Raw genomic sequence first — 22,682 nt, forward strand, 5'->3', positions numbered from 1 at the left:
TAGAGTGGGAAAGGGAGAGTGTGTCTGTGTGTTGGGTGTGGGAGGGGGGCCTAGGGGGTGGGGGTGGGGGGTTGAGAAAGAGTGGTCATGAATGGTTTATGTAACTTGTAGTATTTTTCTTTCATGTAAAGCGCCCTGAACTCTCAGAGAGAAAAGGCGCTATATAAATGTACATTATAATGATGATAATAATAATAATTAATATTATTATTATTATTGTTCTTGTTGTTGTTATTATTGTTATTATTATTATTATTATTATTATTATTATTATTCATTCATTCAAATCAGCATCTTTTCACCACATCCCCCAGAAGAAAACTGTGAAAGTTTCTATGTTGTCCTGAGGTTTTTGTGAATCCTGAATGTTAAATGATTATGTCTTAACCTGTTTTGACATTGTACAGTTGTCAGGTTTTGTTGTTTTTTCCTAAAGTATGAACATTTTTTTTACAGAACAAGGAAAATGGCAAAGTGGGAGATCAGTTTGGTCATATCTTAGTACAAGTGAGTGTTATATTCATTTATATTTTAGTTATTTATTTTTATTTCATTTTTTGATTAGCAGCAGATTTATTTTAGCAGTTGCTTCAAATGTTTGCTTTGAGCCAAAAAGATTATGTTCCATGCCAACAGTTGAAAACCAGAAAATCATCATAGTAATTATGATGATAATAATAATGATGTTGATGATGATGATGATGATAGTTGTGATATTATAATGATAAGAAGAAAAAGAAGAACAATAACAATAGCATTATTATATATAGTGCTTATTTGATGCAAACTCCCATTAGTGGGCTGTAAGCGCCTCCCATGAAACAATATTTAAACAATGGTACATAATGGCATACAACAGTAGATTCAAACATACAAGAAATATATAGATACATATAGACATATATATGAAGATAATTGTACAGATTGCAAATATGAATCTTCAAATAAAAAACATGAAATGTGCATCACATACATGCATGCATGCAGACCACTCACACACACACACAGAACACCCACCCAAAAGCACACACACTACATGGTCATGATTAATCAATTTATTTTTTCTGTTTTTTACTTCTTTGATTTTACATGATCAACATACCCACATAAAGATAGTAGTTACAGCTCTATTGACAAACCATAAAAATTGAACAGACACACAAAGAATGTTTTGAAAAGAAAGAAAACAACAGGAAGTGTTTGACAGGATAAAATGAAGAGGCATAAACACAAGCACACAGAAGAAAAACGAAACAAAACAAAAAATAAGATAAGAAAACAACTGTGTGTGGGCAGTGATCGTGGGTTAACAAACAATTCTTTTTTTTTTTTTTTTTTTTTTGCGATAATTGTTCAGCATAGCATACACATGCATGAGATATGTATGGTATTTGTGTTTTATTATTTCAAATATTTTTGTGTACTTCCCTTTATCTGTGTGTGTATATATGAATGCATGTCTTCGATGCAGGTCATCATTAAATCACCTATTGTGTAATGTGTGCATCGTGTTTTTCATTTTATCATTTTGTATTTAATTTGTTTCCTTCCTTTTATTTTCTGTTTCATGCAGCCTAGATCACTGAACATAGTATATCATGGGTTTTTGATCTAATATATATGTTTACTATGAATTGGAGTTGTTGTTAGAATCTGGGAGCATGGTTGGACCGTGCTGTTCTTTGTAGGTAATACATGTCACCTTTTAGTTAGTAAATGTGTGAACAGGTTCTTTGTTTTAGAGATAATAAAGTATTATTATATTTTGTATCTCATGAAGTGGCATACGTGTCGCCTTTTAGTTAGTAAATGTGTCAGCAAGTTCTTTTTTTTAGAAATAATAAAGTATTTTTGTATCACAAGTATTAAAATTTGTGTTTAATTACACATACTTAACAGTGACCCACTACTGCAGACTCCGGCAGGGGTCTGACATTCCTGTCCTGTGCAAACTACTATCTGCTTATGCGGAGAAAACAAAAGTAGCTACGGCCGATAACCTCCCGAAAAAAAACCTTTTTGTGGTGCAGTTGGCAGAGATAATTAAGTAGTTTTGTATTTTGTATCATGTGATTTATTGAAGTTTGTGTTTTGTGTTGCAGTTGGCATAGATCATTGAGTCTTTTTGTGTTTTGTATCACAAAATTAGTTAAAATTTGCGTTTTGTGTTGCAGTTGGCAGCAGGACTGAGGAACCTGGCGGACACCAGCTCTGGGAGGGAGCGCTTCATCGCACACCATGTGATAGAGGGACTGACGGTGCTCATGGAGTCCTACCCCGGGGACAGTGACCTCATGCTCTACATCTCTCGCATCCTCAGGTCAGTGATGACACTTGTGTATGAATCAGTCTGCATACATTGACACAATCTTCAAACTGAAACTGAAATTGCTTCTTTTTTTTTCTTCTTTTTTTCTCTGCACCAGTCTTTTTTTTTCCTTCTCCCTCTCACCCCCCCTACACACACACACACACACACCTTGTTTGTTAAAAGAATAAAGAAAAAGTGTGTGTGGATGTTTGTGTGTGTGTGTGTGTGTGTGTTTTGGTAGCTGTTTTATTTACTGAATTTTAAAAGGTTAGTCTAGTGGTGGTGGTTTATTTATTTGTGAGCTGTATGGGCAGAGAAAGATCCTGAGTATTTTTTTTCTTTTGGAGTTAGAATGTGTGTGTGTGTGTGTGTGTGTGTGTGTGTGTGTGTGATCATGCACCTAGAAAGACAGGGGAGAGAGGTCGAGGTAGATGGGAGCTGAGAGTATAGATGATGGGTGTATATGTGGGTGGGTACATGTTTGTGTGGATTGTACATTTTTTAGGGTGTGTGGCTTTTTTGTGCATATGTATATGTGTATGTGTGCGTGCGTGTGTGTGAGGAATTTTAGAAAGGGGTCAGGTATACATTTTTTATAAATTTACAACATCAAAGAGAAGGCTGCGTAAGTAAGTAGTAGGGAGGCAATGTACTAAGGGAGCCTACTGGCTACTTTCAGTTTCTCCGCTTGGGCCGAGTTGTATTTTGCACAGGACAGGAATCATACCACTTTCAGATTCTGTGCCATTGGGTCATGGTTAGTATGTTAGATTACACTTAATTTGAGGGAAAAGCTTTCCTTGTTCAGTTGTCCATGGTCATGTAGGAATCTATTATTTGTATTCTTTTTTTCTTTATTTTTCCTCTCTCATTCTGTGTGTTTAGCAAGGTGACGTTACATACAGACTGCTGCAGCGTGCTTGCAGACCAGCATAGTTCCTACAAGGCCTTCGTACAGCTGCTGAACAGGCACTTGAAAAAAGATGTAAGTATTTCTTGCTTTTGTATTGTATTTCTGTTTGTTTTTTTTTGGTCACAGGTTTTTTTTCACTTTTCCTCAAGGCCTGACTAAATGCGTTGGGTTACGCTGCTGGTCAGGCATCTGCTTAGCAGATGGGGCATAGCATATATAGTTTTGTCAGAATGCAGTGACAGCTCCTTGAGAAACTGAACTGAACTGGTCACATGGGGAAAGCTTTTTGCCAAAGTGCAGCACCACCTATTTATCTCTCTCTCTATATATATTTTTTTATCTCCTGTTTTCAGATGTATTTGCTTTACTATAATAATAATAATAATAATAATAATAACGTCCATTAATGTAGCACCCTTTCTATGAGCTCAGGGCACTTTACATGAAAGAAAAATATTACAAATTACAAATCATTCATGACCACTCTTTTTCAGAACCCCCCCCCCCCTCCCCCCACACTCTCTCCCTTTCCCACTCTTCATGCGTCCAAAGTCTCTCTTTCTGTCTGCCAGTCTGTCTGTCTGTCTGGTTCTCTCTCTCTGTATATATGTGATTGTCTGTTAATCTGTGTCATCTGTCAAGGTTCAGGACTGGAAGTATGTTTCGTTACTGTTTTCATGATTCAGTGCGAACCTATTCTGCATTTGTGTTGTAAAGATATATAGCTGATTGTCATCTCACTCTCTTCAGTCAGCTTCAAATCTGCTCAGTATCTGCGTTTCCTGGTTCAAACACTTAACAGTCAGCCACCTTTTCTTTGTCTCTGGACCTTACGATTGTAATGAACTGCCTCTTTCGCTTGTCAAATCTCTGCTCGCAGCTCTTTCAAGTCTGGTCTGAAAACCTGCGTGTTTCCATAATAGTCCTTCTTCCCCTCCCTCATCCCGGTCAGCAGTTTCTCTAGCTTTTTGCTGACATGTTATTGTTAGTTTGTGTAAGTGCTTTTATATGTCTTAACAAGATTCAGTTCTCTAAAAAAAAAAAAAAAAAAAAAAAAAAAGGGTAAGACGAGACAGAGCGTAAACCTGACAAGATGGCGTGGAGAGCCTTGGCCAAAGGAATGATTCAGCGTTTGTAGCTTTTAGAGGCATTTGATTGGCTAAGAGCGGACTGGGCAAGACGGGTCGTCTTTTCACTGTTAGCCGCTTGAAATTTGGCCAAGCAGAGCAAACCGATAGGCCTAGTTTGTATCAGTTTGACATGGTAAGTATAAGTATCACCAAACATAGAGTATAATACAAGCTCCTCCTTTCTTCTGCATGTTCTTCTTTGTCTTAATATTATTATTATTATTATTATTACTGTGTGTGTATGTGTGTGTGTAGGACTTGGTGGTGAGGCTGTGTTTTGTCCTGGGCAACGTGACAGCCAAGAATGAGCAGGCACGTCAGCGGTTGTACCAGGAAAAGGAAGGGCTGGACACTTTGCTGACTGTGCTCAAAACTTATGATGAACTCGACAAACAGGTGGGGGCCCTTTGCAGTTCAGATTCAAATGACTCCCACACAGGGATGCCGGGGGTTCTTTCAGAATCCCCTGCTTTCTGGAAATTCCATGCTCTCTTTGTTTTTTGGGTTTTGTTTTTTTTCTTAGGTTCTACAGGATGATTACCGTAAAGTTCGGTCTATTGAGCGCACTGGTATATAAACCGCACCCACTAAATTTTGGAAAAAATTGAACTTTATACATACATAAGCTGCACTTATTTCTGGTAGCGGAACATATACTGATACTACAGAAAAGCTGTCGATACTGTAGGTTATGAAAGAAACACAAGCGGGAACAACACAAAGAAAAGCAAGCGAAAATACTGCTAGTGCCACAAAAAAATAATAAATAAACACAACGAAAATAAGATTCATAATTTAGGGATAGTCACATTTATTCAACGTCATCCTGCTCACTGAATCCACTAAAATCTTCGTCTTCAGTGTCCGAGTTGAAGAGAACCAGCACAGCTTCCTCCGCCATCTTGTCACTGACTTCAGCCTGGCTTTCACTTCATGAACATGAAGGTGGAGGTCGCTGCTGGTTCGTCACTTGCACTGTCGTCTGCTAGGTCGATTGCCTTCAATTTGAAGGCTGCATCATAGGCATAACGTCGCGTTTTCGGCATGATGAGGGTGTACGCTTGAGCAGAGTAGAACTGAATGCTGATCTGAAGGCTTTAATGTGTGCGGATTTGATTTATAAAACGTGAACAGTTAGCACACTATCCTGAAGCTCATCCAAAAATTCATGGACAGAAATCATGATTTTGGTGAGTTGAAGGGCAGCTAAGAATAGACGAGAACATGACACTCCCGGGATCGTTAAAATCCGCAAATAAGCCGCATCATTGTATAAGCCGCAGAGGTTGAAGCTGGGGTAAAAAGTCACGGCTTATAGACCGAACTTTACGGTATGTAGATTTTCAGTCCTGATATAGCCCTTAGTGGTTGGCTGGACTATAAGAAACAAAATATAAATATACGTTTGGCATGATTGATTTACACAAAGATGTTGCTGTGTTGTGGAGATGGGTTTAGTTTTGTTGTTTTTGTTTTGAACTTTAAGAGTTTCTTCCAGATGATTGGTGTGATCTGTGTGTGTGTGTATGTTGGTTTGTTATGATTGTTAGTTGATGTTTTGTGAGGTCGTTCTGTAAGTAATTCGCTCTGACTGAAAATGAAGTCTCTGTCTGTCTCACTCATTGTCTCTGACTTGTGTCTCTCTCTCTTTCCATCCCTGTCTGTCTCTGTCCCCTTCTCTCAATCTCTGTCACTCTCTCTTTCTGCCTCCCTCCCTCCCTCTCTCTCTCTCACCCCCGTCTCTCTGTCTCTATCACTCTCTCTTTCCTCCAAACCCCTCTCTCATGTCAGACAGTGGGATTCAATATTTCATACAGGTAACCTTTGTTGTAAGTCTAGTTGTGTAGCCACTGCCCTACTGTTGGGTTTGACAGACATGCAGACAGTCAAACTCTTATTGTTCAGTGTCTGTACAGTCATGTCAGGAAAAAGTCTTGAAAAATGACAGAACCATTGGATTTTTTTTTTTTTTTTTTTGCCCTTCAGGATCTGGAAAAGTTCGAGAAGATCCTTGATCATTACCATTCAACAAAGGACTTACTTAATGCATTTCAGAAACAATTGAAAAACAGAAAGTTGTGAAAATTGAACATCGGTACTGGGATGTCCAGCAATCATTTTCATCAACATTGTTGCTTAATTCCGTTTTGCATTGTATTTGGAAAGGAAAATTTTCATTCGGATTTGGAAGACGCCTGGAAAATGTATAGACTTTTGTTTTATCATATCTGTAGGAACCCAAGGCATGAGATCATCAGACAAAGTCTGAAATCAGACTGAAGAAAGATTTGGCATGTGGAAAATTATTGATTTTTAAAACATGATTGTTGAGGTAGTGCAGCTATTTCAGACAACAACAGAATATCACAACCTTGTCCACGAACCCTGGTTTTTCCTCTCTCCTGTCCAGGGCAAGGAATTTGCAAACATGTCAGCCAGTCCTGAGGAATCAGAGTCAACAAAGGATGCCATCAACAAGATAGAGGATGTTCTGATCAAGGTGATCCGGGTGCTGGCCAACCTGTCCATTAGTGAGGACGTGGGTCCCTTCATTGCTGCCAACCAGCAGCTCATGACACAGCTCCTGTCCATCATCGGTCAGTCAGGGAGACGCGCTCTTTGTGTGTGTGTGTGTTTATGTTTTCCATTACAAGGTTTGCCTTGACTAGAGAAAACCTGCTGGAACCATATCAGCAAACTGAAACAATGATTCCCCCTGTTAAAGATAGTGTTAATTCTCAGTTGAGCAAATTCCAGTCTAGCAGCTGACAATTGACAAGAGCCAATACCCATGCTTTTCACTCTGTATACTGCTACCCTTGCTGATATTAATCAGTCACCACAATGTCAGTCATTCTTCGCTGACAAACTTCAGAAATGTGACACCCATGTAAATTTGCCCTCTTTGCAACAAACATCCAACTGCTTTGCTGACATTTAGAACTGGATGACTCTGACAAAATTGCAGTTGAATGCTGACAAAGCTGAAGCAATGCTCACAGGAATTAGACAAAAACTCTCTTCTATCACAGTTGACTCAGTCAAACTTGGCAACACACCCACCCCTTTTTCCAGCTCAGTCAAGAACCATGGTCATTCCTGCTGCGGACTGTTATGGCGCATCAGTTGTGTGCAGAAATACCTGTCCACTGACGCAGCATGTAAACTTCTTGTCTCTCTCATCTTGATTACTAAACTTTCTCTTGTCTGGTTTCCCTGCTTCATCCGTTCACTTCAATACGTGGCCAAACTCTTCCGCAAAAAGAAAAGTTCTGAGCACATCACTCCTCTCTTGCAATCTTTCCATTGGCTCCCTGTCTTACACAAGTCAAGTAGAAGATAGCACTATTTTGTAAATGTTGAATGGACCTGGCCCTTCCTATCTCTATAAATGCCTTCATCTCCACACCTCATTTCACTCTCTCCGATCAGCTTCAGCATATCATTATATGTGGATGTCTTGTCAATTGATTTCAGACCGTAAAGATGTGGGCGAGAGCGAAGAGCTGATTCTGAACTGTGTGGCCACGGTCAACAACCTGACGTTTTACACCACCAAGCAGACCTCTCTGGTGCAGCAACATGTCGCCATTGCTGAGTGTGAGTGTTGCTGTTCTCTCTCTTGTGTCTCTGTCTCCCTGTTTCTGTCTGTATGCTTGTTTGTATGACTTTCCCTGTTGCTTGGTCTGTGTTGGTCTGCTTGTCTATATTTAGATTCTGTTCTGGGCGGGGTGAAGGTTGAGGATGGAATGATCAGAGAAGCAGGGACTTTGATTGCAGTGGTACATGTTTTCATTGTGTCAAGACAACAGTTTAGAAAGAAAAAAAAGTTGCATTCATTTGCATTGAACAATTTTTTTGCATGCTGTGAAAGCTCTTTTCTTTCAGTATGGAATTGTTATAAATATGATTGATATGTATACAACCACATATTTCATTGTTGCACCTCGTCTGTATGTATACAACCATTTATTAGATTGATGCAACTTGTCTGTCTGGAGATGGAAATCTGTTTTTAGATTTTCATAAAAAATGGAACTTTGTTTTCTGAAGGTGAAAACAAAACAAAACAAAACAAAAATCAATGAGCTGTTCTATATGGCTTGCTGATGACCTGTTCAAAATGAAAACAGAAGTTCCGTGTAGAAAGCATTGGTCCATGTTCTTTGTTTGTAGACCCCATACTGAAGAGGCTTCAAGAAGAGAGAGACTTGTCAGAGTGCCAAAATTGAAGTCACAGGTTTCCTAACGGTCGACATAAGTCATGACATAAGGCAGTTCTTACATGGCATGTATTGATATCACTTTGAAAAGCAAATTAAACACATACACACACACACACACACACACACACACACACACACATACGCACACACACATAAACATACACATTCACACAGATCATCTGGGGACTCCTCCGGGATCTGCAATACAATGCATTTATTTATAGATTGAAAAAATAGTTATGACATTCCAGATAACATCTTGAAGTCAAAATATTCTTGAATTTGGTGTCATATACTGTACCATTTCAAACTCATACAAACTAGGCATGTCAGTAACATGGTGAAAAGACACCCAGCCAAGTCCACCCTGCTCTAGCCAATCAAATGCCATTAAAGGCTACAAGCGATGACTCAGTCTTTTTGGTCAGGCTGTCAACACCATCTTGTCAAGTTTTCTGCTCTGTCTTGTGTAGCACTTTTTTTTTCTTTTAATTGTGTTCATTTGGCATTTCACATGACATCTTGAAGTCAAAATGATAATGAACTCTGTGTATATATATGTGCATGTGTTTGTGTGTGTGTCCATGTCCATGTGTGTGTGTGTGCAGCCTTGCTGAAGTTGATGCTGCCGGACAAGATGGAGAGTATGCTGGAGGCAGCACGCGTCTTTGGTAACCTGACCCGGCACAAACCTGTCCGCAACTTCCTCTCCAAACAGAAAGGTGGTGTTTCCAGTGTCAGCCTTTGGCACTTATCACCTTTGTGTGTGTGTGTGTGTGTGTGTGTGTGTGTGTGCATGCATGTCTGTATTTTTTTATTTTTTTCCCTTTCCCATTTTCTTTCCTGCATCCAAGCTCCTTCACCTATCAACATCAGGATCAGAATCAGAATAACTTCATTATCACAGTAAAAGAAATTTAGTGTGGTGAAGTGTGTGATAAATACAGGTTACAAGCAGAACAGTAAAATTTGGCATAACATGTATTTAACAAAAACACACACAACTGATTCATAACCTGCGAAAACACAGGAAACAAGAAAAGTGTCATGGAAACATGAAATGAAAAATGTTTTGGGCATTGACATTTTTCCAGGTGATATTGAGAAAATCTTACATTCAGTCATATCCTAGGATACTAAGGACATACAAATCTGTGTGATGGATGTCTCCAGTCAAAATATCAACATTGTTACTCAGTATAACTTCAACAAGAGCAGATTAATGAACGAGTAGAATGGAAAACAAACTGTGTTAACAGCGTGCTGTTTGGCACATTTGCAGTGTGATGTTTGACAGGCTGACTGTGTGTTCTTGGGTGTGTTGTCAGTTTGTTGTTTGGCTTGTTGACAGTGGATGCCATGATGGTGAATGTGCTGGACTTAGGGTTCAGGGAGGTGGTGTCCATCTCGTGTGATGTCCTCAGTGTGTTGTTTGGTCTATTGACTGTGTGTCGTTTTTGCGTGTTGATAGTGTGACGTTTTTGCGTGTTGACAGTGTGTCGTTTTTGCGTGTTGATAGTGTGACGTTTTTGCATGTTGACAGTGTGACGTTTTGGTGTGTTGACAGTGGATACCATGATGGTTGTTGGACTCGGGGTTCTGACAGGGAGGTGGTGTGGTGACCTGAATGTGGTGTTTGTGGTGTTGACATTGTGTCATTTTGGTGTTGACAGTGGATGCTATGATGGTGACGCTGTTGGACTCGGGGTTCAGAGAAGTTGTGTTCATCGCCTGTGGCGTCCTGATCAACTTCATGGTGGACGAAGAGACACGGCCCCTGTTGAAACGGGAAGGTGGTGTCAAAAAGTTAGTATTCAGTGACTTTGAAGTGGAGTTTTACCTCATCAGTACCCCATGAAGCACATGTACGTCCATGAAAATGCTTCACTATCTGCGCCATGACATACATATACATCAACATCATTTCAGGATTTTTCACAGTTCTATGTTAAAGTTGATGTGTCCCAACAGCCACCACTTCAAAAGCTTGATATGTCTACTTTAATTATCTGTGAGGAGCAACAGCCAATATGCACTGTATCATAATTTCTGGATTTTTCTGTCAATACCCCATACACTATGCTTTCCAAATGGCAGACAACGAACCACAACCTTACCCATGTGGCTTGAAACAGCAGTGTGTTACTACAAAAAAATTGACATTTTGCCATCCAAGATGTTGCGGAAGCTTCACAAGCCATTGATGATGATGAACTGAGTGCTGCGCGTGGCAAAATCTTATCAGATGGTTCACTTGATGTGACTGAAAGATAGAATGATGATTTGCAGAGAGGCGGGAGGGTGGGGGTAGAAGAGCTAGATGTAGCCAGCAAAGATGTAGAGAAAGCGGAGCAGGAGGTTGAGTGTAGCTCTGTGGCTGACCTAGAGTTGACCTCAAATACAAACCATCCACTTATTCTGGGCAGGGAGGGAGAGAGAGATGAAGGAGGTGAACAGTTTTGTGCAAGTTGTGAATAACATGTACAGCATGGTTTCAGAAAAACATGCTCGTATTGATCAAACGGCTATCATCAGCAAGTGAACTAATGAACAGTGATGACCCCGCCTCCCCCACCTGCACTGTGGGCCAGCTGGGTCACTGTTAACTTCTTTGATCTGACAGTTAGCATGAAGTGAGTGGGCGTGGCACAGGCATGAGTCGTAACTGAAGGACATTTATATTACAGTTAATTTGATATGGATACTTATGTAGCACCTATCCTCATTCAGAGACCAAGCTCTGAGCACTTTACAAACTCGGGGTCATTTGCACAACAGGTTGCATACCTGGGTAGAGCTGACTGATGGCTGCCATTGGGCGCTCATCAGTCATTTCCTGTGTCATTCAATGAGATTTTAGGCACACACATACACCCTCAGACAGACATGTAACATTTTACGTGTATGACCGTTTTGTTTATTTACCCAGCCTTGTAGGCAACCATACTCTGTTTTGGGGGTTGTGCATGTTGGGTATGTACTTGTTTCCTTAACCCACCGAACGCTGACATGGATTACAGGATCTTTAACATGCGTATTTGATCTTCTGCGTGCATATACACACAAAGGGGGTTCAGGCACTAGCAGGTCTGCACATATGTTGACCTGAGAGATCAGAAAAGTCTCCACCCTCTACCCACCAGGCGAACCCGGGACCCTTAGATTTGAAGTCCAACGCTGTAACCACTCGGCTATTGTGCCCGTCAATTATTGTTATTATTATAACAGAATTATTGTGTGAATGTGTGTGGTGACAGGTGTGTGGAGGTGCTGCGTGACTTTGGGCGTGAGGACTGGCAGCTGAGTGCCATCGTGTGCAAGATGCTGTGTAACTACAGTGCTCGCATGACCAGCACCACAGACTGCTTCGGTCAGCCAGAGGCCGCTCAGCTCTCAGACCTACTCTTTGAGTACTTGGGTGAGTTTGTGCAGTGTGTAAAGTACATGCAGTAAGCATCCGGATGAGCTTATGCAGTGAGTATTGGTATGTGTGGTGAGAATCTGGATGAGCATTTGTAGTGAGTATAGTATGGGCAGTTAGAACCCAGATGAGTATGTGCAGTGAGTATTTGGGTGAGTACATGCAAAGCTGTACTTCTCATTGAGATAGATAGATAGATTGATAGATAGACTGATTGATTGGGGTTTTTTTTTGTTTGTTTTGTTGTTGTTGTTGTTTGTTTTCTTGTTTTTTGTTTGTTTGTTGTAAATGAATAAAAAGTAAGTGAAAAATAGATGGAAGAAAATGTGAAATATAATCTGCTCAACAATTTGACACAGAAAGTAAACCAGCCAAACATGGAATATACAAAGAAGCTCCTCTTATTAAATTATAACAAGAGGCAAAGACTTCTTGGCTCATGTGTGATTAATGCTGCACAACAGTGACAAAACTGAAAAGGCTGATGATGGTGATGTGGATGTAATAATAATAATAATAATAATAATGGTATTTATATAGCGCTGGATCTTGTGCAGAGACAAATCAAAGCGCTTTCGCACCAGTCATTCACACGCATGCATAACTCTTAATACTGTAGACACTAAAGACAAGGAAGGGCAGGCAAAGGAGGCTATTTTGGGAAGAGGTGGGTTTTAAGGCCAGACTTGAAAGAGCTGAGTGTGGAGACTTGACGAAGCGAAAAAGGAAGTTCATTCCAATCACAAGGTCCAGAAACAGAGAAAGAACGGCGGCCAATAGTCGAGTGTAGGGAGATGGGAGTGCAAGATTACCTGTACATACCTATATCAATCCAAATAATATTTTTGCTCACCATCAGAAATGAGTGTTTAGCTGAAGTAAACTGGGCCCACATAGATGGATACTTCATTGTTTTATGATCATTAATATAGATCCATCAAAATGGCCAAACACATTTTCAGGCCTAATATATGTGGTAATCACTCCAGACAGATCCTTTTCTTTCAGACATGTTCTTACAGTCTGAAAATGCAGACTGAAGGTCCATCACCACCTGTTCTTAGATTTCCCTGAAAAAGGAATGCTTGTATCCAAATAATAGTGACATTTAATCTCTGTATACTTGAAAAATATTGATATGTGCATGTGTAGTTTGACTTAGAGACCAACTGACAAATTCTGGACTGTAAGTGAAGAAGATTTGTTGACTTAGATGGTCGCTCATGGACATGATGCAGTAAGTGCACAAAATGCAGGCTTGAGCACAAAACTTTCACAGAATAAAATTTAACAGCCTACTTTCAGTGCTATGTTGTCATGAATTATCAGTGCCAATCCATGTGCTCATAATAATGCATAAAAGAGAGTATCTGTAACGCTATTTATGGACTAAACAACTGCTTCAGTGAATTTAGATTGTTTAAAAACCTTTGAACTTAGTGTAAAATACAATAGCCTTGAATCATACTTTAAAATCTAATTTTTAAGGCAAGTGAGATGTGTTTCAAAAAATAATTTCCCATAGTGTATTCAGATTGATTTCCCATTACTTGGCAGAATTTTGCTGTTCTTGGCAGATGTATGCATTATTGTAACTTCCAAACCAAGCTGAGAAATTCCTGTGTGAACTAAAAAATGACTTCCATAGACCAGTGTCTCCGATAAAAGTGTGAGTTTTTGTGAACGAGAAATAAAAGAGAATGTGTGTTTGTTGCAGACCGTGACAGTGCACTGAGCAGCGTTTTGGGGGAGGGTGCTGGTGGAGAGGAGGACGGAGAGATGCAGGAGTACATCACGGAGACCTGGGAGAACGAGTTCTGTCCTGTCGCTACCCAGCTGCTGCGCCGCATGGAGGCACACGCTTCCCCTCTCGAACCTCTTGAGGCACCGGGCTGAAGTCTCTGTGTGTGTGTGTGAGTTTGCGTCTCTGAGTGTGCGTCAGTTTGTATGCATCAGTTTGTGTATGTGAGTGTGCATGTGTCAGTCTGTGCATCAGTATGTCTGTGCATTAGTACGTCTATATGCATCTGTATGTCTGTGTGCAACAGTATGTGTGTGTGTGTCATTGTGCATATGTGTGCTTTGTGTGTGTGTGTTTCAGTCTGTCTGTGAGTGTAACTTATATTTTATTGGATGGTGAATGTAAAGTTCAAGAAATGTGTTAAAGTGTTTGCTGCAAGCAGGACCATTCATTCACGAGTCATCCGCACTGTGATTTTTGTCAAGTTGGTTTGGAAGATCACGGAATGGCAAGAATGTGTTTAGTGTACATGTCTATGGGTTTGGACTTTTTGTTTTGATCAGATTGTGATATATTTCTCTCTTTATTTATTCATTTATTTATTTATTTATTTGTTTATTTTTCAGTTCTGATGAGTGTAATATCCTTTTTTTTTATCCTAAATTCAGGGGCCTATCTTAAAAGAAATTTTTGTGCATAGTTGAAGTGACCTTGACATGAATAGATGTGACCCATTTTTTATGACTGTATTTATTGGGTTATTTCATTCCAATGTTGAAACAGATTCACTTGCTAAACTCATGTGCAGTCGCCTCATGAAGACATGGATAGGTCAGCAATGATGTAATGTGCTCTTTGAGTGTGTTCCAATTTGACTCGCTCTTTTCAAGTATAGGTATTCCAGTCAAGTAAATGCAAGCAAAACAACAACAACAACATCATGGCAGATTGTGATTTGAGTTACTTTGTGTTGTTTAATGTCTAATACTTGACTTGAAGGGCACATGCGTATCATTTCACAAATTTCACAAAGATTATGCTTAAGATAGGCCCCAGAAGTTAGTGCACTAAAAGGGGATGTTACCCTGCTTTGTTTGCTTGTGATTTCTGGAGGGTGGCAAGTGTAGAAAGGCCAGTGTGTGTGTGTGTGTGTGTGTGTGTGAACACCTTGCATTGCCCACTCTGGTTTCAAAATTATGGTAGAAGTGTAAGAGAGACAGTTTTGTCATCCTTGTCTCATGTGTTAATTTCTTCTTTCATCATTATTTTCTTCAAGTATATTATCGTGTATTATGTTTTCTATTTATGATGGATGTAGATTGTAGTGGATAAAAAAAATCCAAGGTTTGGAAATACATTTTGAAAATGGATTTTGAGAATACAAAATGTATTAACATTTGCTGTTGGGTTTGTTTTTTTGTGGGTTTTTTTTAATGATGAAAGTAGATTGTAGTGGAGAAAAGTTCCAGAACTGGAAATAAATTCTGAAAACAAATTTTAAGAATGCTTCGTTTGTGAAGGATTGTTGCAGGGTATGTATGTTTTTTGAGTACCTGAATGATAGAGATGACTAATCTTTATCTGCTTATTTGTGGCAGTTTTCCAAATATTTATTGATCCCACATCAGAGGTTGACATTTTGGGGTTGGCATGTTTTTTTGGATTTCTGAAGTGGTTGTTAATGAAACTTTGACATTAAGGTTTGTGGTGCATGTGATTTGATGAGTGATTGGTCATATTATGATTCAAACTTGATCAGAAGTATTGTGAAAGTGTTTGTGAGTTCTCACTAGCGTACTGTTCAATGCTAGTTTTATTTCTCTTGGTGCAAAAATGTTCACAGAAGTGTCTGATTGCATTTCACTTAACATTCCAGTATTTTAGTTCAGTGATACATGCACTGAACATGCGTAAGAGTGAGTGTGTTTCCTTGTGCACATCCACACGTCTGTGCATGTACAAATATGCATTCCTTTGTGAGTATCTTGATGTGTGTTTTAAATGTATTAACAGATGTGGTAGTGTTATGTGTGTATTTCTTACTATGAAGGTGTGATATTAATTTCCAGACTTCACACCCTGCTGCATTATAGAGAGTGTGAAGGAGACGATGATTTTCTGTCACAGGGATAAGTGTTTTCTCGTTTAGACTTTCTTTTGTTGTTTTCATCTTTTCATGTCGGAATCTAATAGGCTTCTTCTTCCTCATTCTCTTCTTCATTTTCTTCTTCTTCTTTTTTTTTTTTCTCTTCTTCTCCTTAAAAAAAAAAAAGAAAGTTATTTGGGCACAGAACAGAAGAACTGTTCATTAGATTCCTCCAGGTCTGTTGACTGTGACAGATTTCATCCAGAACTAAAGGTGATCACACCTGGACCAAGTTTTAATTGGAAGTCATCAGGGTCAGAGTTATTGATTCGTTTGTTTGTGGATACACAGTCATGTTCATTACACTTCCAGCTAGAGGGTATGTCATCTCTTTCACAATCTCTCTCTCTCTCTCCTCACCCTGAACAAATTGGTAGAAAGGAATAAACAAGGGAGCAACTTCTATTTTAAGGGTATGTCATCTTTTTCACAATATCTCTAACTCCCTTATCACACCCAATGAATTGACAGAGGGATAAATGAATAAACTATGGATTGGTACACAGATTGATTGGGTAATTAACCAATCCTAAACAGAGAAAGGCAATTCTGACTGTATCTCTAACCCCACTAAACCTATCTTCACCCTGCAACATGTGTTGCAGAAAACTACTTCGATAGAGAAAATACATTTTCCAACATTGCAGTGTATGCTAGTGATAGAGATGATATTGATACATCTGACACTGCAGTGTATTCCAGTGAGAGGAATAGGGAATAGAGATAATACTTCGACATTGCTGTGTATATGAGTGATAGAGACCGAGAACAGAGGTAATACATCTTTTGACATTGCAGTGTGTACCAGTGACAGTGTGCTTTTGTTGCTTCTTTTTGTTTGTTGTGTGCAGATACATATGTGCAAGATCGATGTAGCACTGCTGTTGGCTAAAGACGTAGACTAATGCCGCTACACTGTTTGACTTTTGCTCAATACGCTGGTCTTTCCCTCTTTGGTGGTTTGGGCGCCAGTTCTGTTGCTTCTTTCTCATTGTGCCACATGTCTCAAGGACGATGGAGAGGGACGTAGGTTCTGTGCCTGAAGATTGTGTGTTAGTATGTGTGTGTGCGTGTGTGTGTGTGTGTGTGTGTGCGCGTGCGCGCACATACTCATCAGAATATGACTGCAGTGATATTTCTCTTGTCACTTCATGAAAAAAAATCATGACAGATTTTTACTCCACTCCTGTTATCTGTGCTTGATTTTTTAGGTGAGGGGATAGGGGAAGTTGGGGGGGGGGGTGTGGGGGGGCGGGGGGGGGGGATAGAGTTGGATTTCAGTTTTGTTTACCTTGTCTGATCTAGCATAGTGACTGCTAGTAATACCCTTGATTAAATGGCAGAGGCAACAAAGACTGGACAAAGAACAAAACAAGTTACAGTGTCTAACATTGCCAGCCACTGCAAAAAAAAAAAGTTTGATCTGTTTTTTCCTGAAATAGTTTACTGGTATGTGGGTTATATATATCAGAATAGTATTAAAGATCTGCGATCATTCCATAGTTGCTTTGATATGGGAAGGGTAAGATGTTCAGGAGGCACCATGGAAGAATCGGTAAGGCGTTGGGACTTCTGATCCAGTGATAAGGGTTTGAGTCCCCATTACAGCATGGTGTTGTGTCCTCGGGGAAAGGCACTTTACTCTGATTTTCCTCACAATGGATACCTGACTTCAGTTTAAATGGTGGACAGAAAGGACTGAGCCCCACTTTCCAGTGTTGAACCTTTGAGTGGGTATCAGTTCACTGCCCCAATGGTCATGAAAGGCTTTGGGACCTTTAACATTTTTACAGCCTTTAAAATGTGTGGAACACTGCCACATGGGTTAAAGAAATACCAGGTGGAAAATAGGAGCAAGGGAAGAAAGGAAAAAAGTAATTCAGTCTTTTCTACTGTGTTGGTGGGCTGCAACTCCCATCATTCATTTGTATGTACGGGTGGGATATTTACCTGTATGACTGTTTTTACCCCACCATGTAGGCAGCCATATTCCATTTTCAGGAGTGTAATTGAATCTGGAATTTACAGTGAAGAAGAAAATCATATTCATATTTAACTTACTCAGTCATGGCAGTTTTCTCCCCTGCTTTTACCTCAGCACTGCCCATTTGTAAGCATTTGCCAAAAAGAAAAACATTACGGCAAGTTAGATTAGGAAATTTTAAAAAGTTTATTCATATATTGAGTTAGCTGGTGTCAAAGCATAAAGTTTCTAACCTTCCTATTTCAGCTTGTTTGTGTGCTTTGGGTTTGAGAAATGCTGGGTCTTTTAGATTAATTCGTTGCAGTCAGTCATTTCAATAATATGCTTCATGGACTAACACAGAACACAGAAATTGCTTTCAACACAGAAATTGATCAAAGGTGCTAGTAGTAGCTTACAGCATCATTATGGTGCAACACCAAGGATTCGGAACTTTCTACATTTCCAATTCCGGATCAAGAATACTTGGATGAAAGCATTGTATGACGCATGTTCCCAGTGAGGAATGTTAGGTGGCAGCAAGCTAAGCAAACAAGAAAATATTACTTTAAATATAATAGTGAACAGAAAACAAATATATGTGATGGAACAACAGTTAAAAAAAAGAAGTGGATACCAGAAACGAAAAAGTGTCATTGTAAGTCCTTGATTCCTGATGATCTCTGTGTCAGATCAGTGGCTGGAATCTATCTGTAATGTATATAACATATATATATATGTGTGTTTGTATTTATGTATGTATATGTATATACTTTTAACATTGGAATCTTTTTTATGGACAATTTTCAGTCCATGCCGTGATGTTCCCAGTGCACGCTGAATGTTTTCAGGGAATTTGATCCGTCCATTCCATTTGATTAATAGTGTTTGGAAACAAGTGTGCTTGGTTTTTTCGTTTGAAAACTCTACATACGCTTGATTTTTGTTTTGTTTCGATTCCCAGTCACTCTGCCAGTGTATGTGATCGTAACCAGGTTTGTGCTTATCAGCTGGTGATAGTGTAAGGAAACCAGCTTATCAGCTGGTAATAGTGTAAGGAAACCAGCTTATCAGCTGGTAATAGTGTAAGGAAACCAGCTTATCAGCTGGTAATAGTGTAAGGAAACCAGCTTATCAGCTGGTAATAGTGTAAGGAAACCAGCTTATCAGCTGGTAATAGTGTAAGGAAACCAGCTTATCAGCTGGTGATAGTGTAAGGAAACCAGCTTATCAGCTGGTAATAGTGTAAGGAAACCAGCTTATCAGCTGGTAATAGTGTAAGGAAACCAGCTTATCAGCTGGTAATAGTGTAAGGAAACCAGCTTATCAGCTGGTGATAGTGTAAGGAAACCAGCTTATCAGCTGGTGATAGTGTAAGGAAACCAGCTTATCAGCTGGTGATAGTGTAAGGAAACCAGCTTATCAGCTGGTGATAGTGTAAGGAAACCAGCTTATCAGCTGGTGATAGTGTAAGGAAACCAGCTTATCAGCTGGTAATAGTGTAAGGAAACCAGCTTATCAGCTGGTAATAGTGTAAGGAAACCAGCTTATCAGCTGGTAATAGTGTAAGGAAACCATTCCGTTCATGCTGAAACATAAGGACAGCTGGTGAAGGGAAGATGGGTTTTTTAAGGACAGAAGATTACAAATAAGTTTTAAGCACTGTCACTGTCACTGGTCCCGAGACCTGCTATGGTCAGGGATCAACTACATCTCCATTTCTCGTGGTCATGGGAAAGGGTCTGAGTTTCATGAAAAGTTTCTCTCTGTCAACTCAGTGTTGTCTGATTAAAAGAACACGGTCACATAAATAAACATCCTGTATGCATCTTGAATGGTCCGTAGATATGTGAAAGTGTGTGTGTGTGTTTGTTTGTTTGATTTTTTCTTTCAAATGTGAAAAAAGTCTTTCGTTTTGAATTCCTTCCCTTTGCCTTTGTTCAGTGTACTGTTAAAAACTGTACACTGAGACACGTCTTCACGGATCACTTTGATTTTTCTTTCAAAAGTGAAAAACAGTCATTATTTTATAATTTCTTCCCTTTGCCTTTGCTCAGTGTACTGATGAAAACTGTACACTGAGACATGTTTTCACGGATCACCTAACAGCCAGCCATACACACCTGTCTCTCAGCTTACTGGTGTGAGGATTTCACAGTTTGTTGAACACTTTTGCTCTCATGGATGAGTCAGCATGAACGTGTCAGTCCCCACAGCCTTTTAGCCATAATTGCCCGAGGAGAGAAGAGCAGTGACACATCAGCTTCACAGTAAGTCTTTGCATACCACATAGCAGTTGCCACATTAGGTGTACCTTTCCTTTGTATAACAATACAATAGAGGAGAAAATTATGTACAGATTGTTTTATTTGCTTTAATTCAAGCTGGTATATATTGATATATAAACCCCTTGACCACTGAACTGTGATGAAATGAGGTTAGTTTGCTATGAATCTGAGATGCAATTAGTGTACTCTGTGTGGTTTTCAGGGTGTAATTGGTTTTGCTGAACAAAAGTAAGGCAGTCGTAAGAGAAAAAAGTCTGTAAAAAGAATCCTGACTGACATCTGACCTATAAATTCAGACTTTATCACAGTGAGGTGACAGCGCTCCACTGACATGCATACTCGTCAGCAACAGTCAAGGGGTTAGATGACTTTCTTATTTGAGAAAGGAAAAGCATGGATTTCAGCGCAGTGGGGACTTCAAAATGACAGAAAATTGAACTCACTGGACTGTGAGAGCGACTGGTAGCCAGATTGGTCAGATTTATTTTATTTATTTATTTTTTTTTAAAATCTGATTCCATCCATCTGTTCTCTTGATTCCCTCCAGTGATTTTTTCATCTGTCTCCGTCCAGTAAGGAGAAAGTGCCAGACATTGTTTTGAGTTTTGCTGAAGGGCACCATGTAGGTCAGTGCCACCCCCTACCCCCCATCTCTCTTCTGTCCCTCACCTCCCTCCCCATCCTGTTCCCCACCCCCCTTCCTCTCTCTCTTTCTGTTTCTACCTGTTTTTGATTATCTTTGAAATGTTTGCGTTTTATTTCTGGTGAACATATTGCAGAACGGACAGGACTTGCTGGGTTTCCTTGGCATAAGTTCTCTGGATCTGGATGTTTGTAGGACGACATTTCCTTACTCACACTTCAAACATTTGAACTAGCTTGCATACTTCCGTGGTTTCTCACCACCTTCCTCATCAAAACTGATGCAGGAAAGTCTTGGGCTGGACAGGCTGTGAAAGAACTGTGCCTGTCCGTGGTATTGTAACCAACCGTCATAATTTGGAGGGAGTTTCAGGCCAGTGTCACGATTGAGACTTGGCTTTCCAATCTGATTTAGACTCCCTGGTTCTGTTGTTAGAATAAAGATCAAATAGGACAGAATGTCTGTTGTTGCAAGTGTTTAGATTTTTCTTTGGCTGCAGTAATTATCAAGAATTGTGACTACATTGTTTACATGTCCAAGCCATATCTGCAGGCTCTTTCTGTTCATGTCTTAGGTAGAACATCCACTTTTTATGTAATAAACAAGGCTAATTGCTTCTTTTTGTTGTTGTTGGTAATGGTGATTTTTTTCTGCAGTAGATAACTGGGGAAGAATACCAAAAGTTTTACAAACTTAAGGGAAATAAAAACAAAAATAAGATAAAAAATTTTTTTAAAAAGCTGTGTTGAGTATTGAAGCTCAACATTTTTACAAACATGGGTTGCGTTGCGGTAGCCAATGTACATATCCCACTCTTGCAGTGGGTTTTGTCCTTTTCTTCTGTCAGTTATTCAGCATGTGATCTGTCTCTGTGCTAAACAGATAGGGTTTTACAATTATGGGCTTTACTTTAATGAATGTTATTACAATGCTTGTCAAAATGTATCTTTGATTTTTGTCAATCTTTGTTTGATGATTTCTCATGAGTGTTGCTTCATTTTGTTTCAGTGATTGTTGTTTCTTTTATACATTGCACCATTTTGTAATGGGTTTTGCGCACTGAGCATTTACATGAGTCTTGTTTGAATGTCAGGCACAGACGTAGCATTTCGTGTGTGTGTGTGTGTGATTAAAGTTTTGCATTTTGTTTGTCACAGTTGTAGGGGTTTTTTTCTGTGATTTCAAACATTGCTGATCTGTTGAAGTTGATAGTGTCAGAAAGTGCTGGCCAAGTGCTTACATATGTTTTTTATGACATTCCAGTTGTTAACGAGTTGTGATATATTCTAATCGGTAGACAGTATTATAGTGTGGATGTTTCCAAAAGTGTGCAAAATCCCTGTGCCCCTACCGGCTCCACCCACAAGTCCTGATCTGAGCCCCCAGTCTCCTCCAGTCACCTTGATACACCCTCCCAGCATTCCCAGGCAGGCATGTCATCTTTCAGTGAGCTGGTGGCTTTTGTGGCATCTTATTTATATATATATTTTAATAGCAGATGTGTTGCATATTTGGATTTACACTTTCTTGAAACTGAAACTGGTGGTTCTTTTTCTGTTTCGTTCCCAGGTTGTATGATTGGGCTGTGAACAGCACACAAGTATGGTAACTGTTGCTTTTAGTAAGACAATTTCAGACCATCACTTCTGAGGCGGCACAATTTCGATCCATTACTTCTGAGGCGGCACAATTTCTAGCCTCATAGCGGCACAATTTCGATCCATTACTTCCGAGGCGGCACAATTTCTAGCCTCATGGTGGCACAATTTCGATCCATCACTTCTGAGGCGGCACAATTTCTAGCCATCACTTCTGAGGTGGTCTTCAGACATACCAAGATTCCAGGCAGGCTGCCACCTATCCAGTATGGAAAGCCTACCTCAGTAGCTTTCTCAGGCCC

General features: G+C 39.7%; 1 protein-coding gene across 2 annotated transcripts in view; it reads left to right on the forward strand.

Annotated features, from left to right (window-relative positions):
- Window positions 1-17,115, forward strand: part of LOC143298151 (armadillo repeat-containing protein 2-like) — a 30,828-nt gene extending 13,713 nt beyond the window's left edge. For both annotated transcript variants that reach the window (XM_076610884.1, XM_076610885.1), the window contains exons 11-20: window positions 457-507; window positions 2,175-2,320; window positions 3,197-3,296; window positions 4,610-4,750; window positions 6,765-6,951; window positions 7,832-7,954; window positions 9,189-9,302; window positions 10,254-10,386; window positions 11,838-11,998; window positions 13,719-17,115. In XM_076610884.1, coding sequence (XP_076466999.1) covers window positions 457-507; window positions 2,175-2,320; window positions 3,197-3,296; window positions 4,610-4,750; window positions 6,765-6,951; window positions 7,832-7,954; window positions 9,189-9,302; window positions 10,254-10,386; window positions 11,838-11,998; window positions 13,719-13,897 — 1,335 coding nt within the window. In that variant the 3' untranslated portion in view covers window positions 13,898-17,115. The remainder of the gene's footprint in view (window positions 1-456; window positions 508-2,174; window positions 2,321-3,196; window positions 3,297-4,609; window positions 4,751-6,764; window positions 6,952-7,831; window positions 7,955-9,188; window positions 9,303-10,253; window positions 10,387-11,837; window positions 11,999-13,718) is intronic.
- Window positions 17,116-22,682: the final 5,567 nt, after the last annotated feature.

The sequence above is a fragment of the Babylonia areolata genome, chromosome 23 (genome assembly GCF_041734735.1).
Source record: "Babylonia areolata isolate BAREFJ2019XMU chromosome 23, ASM4173473v1, whole genome shotgun sequence".
NCBI classification, from domain to species: Eukaryota; Metazoa; Mollusca; class Gastropoda; order Neogastropoda; family Buccinidae; genus Babylonia; species Babylonia areolata.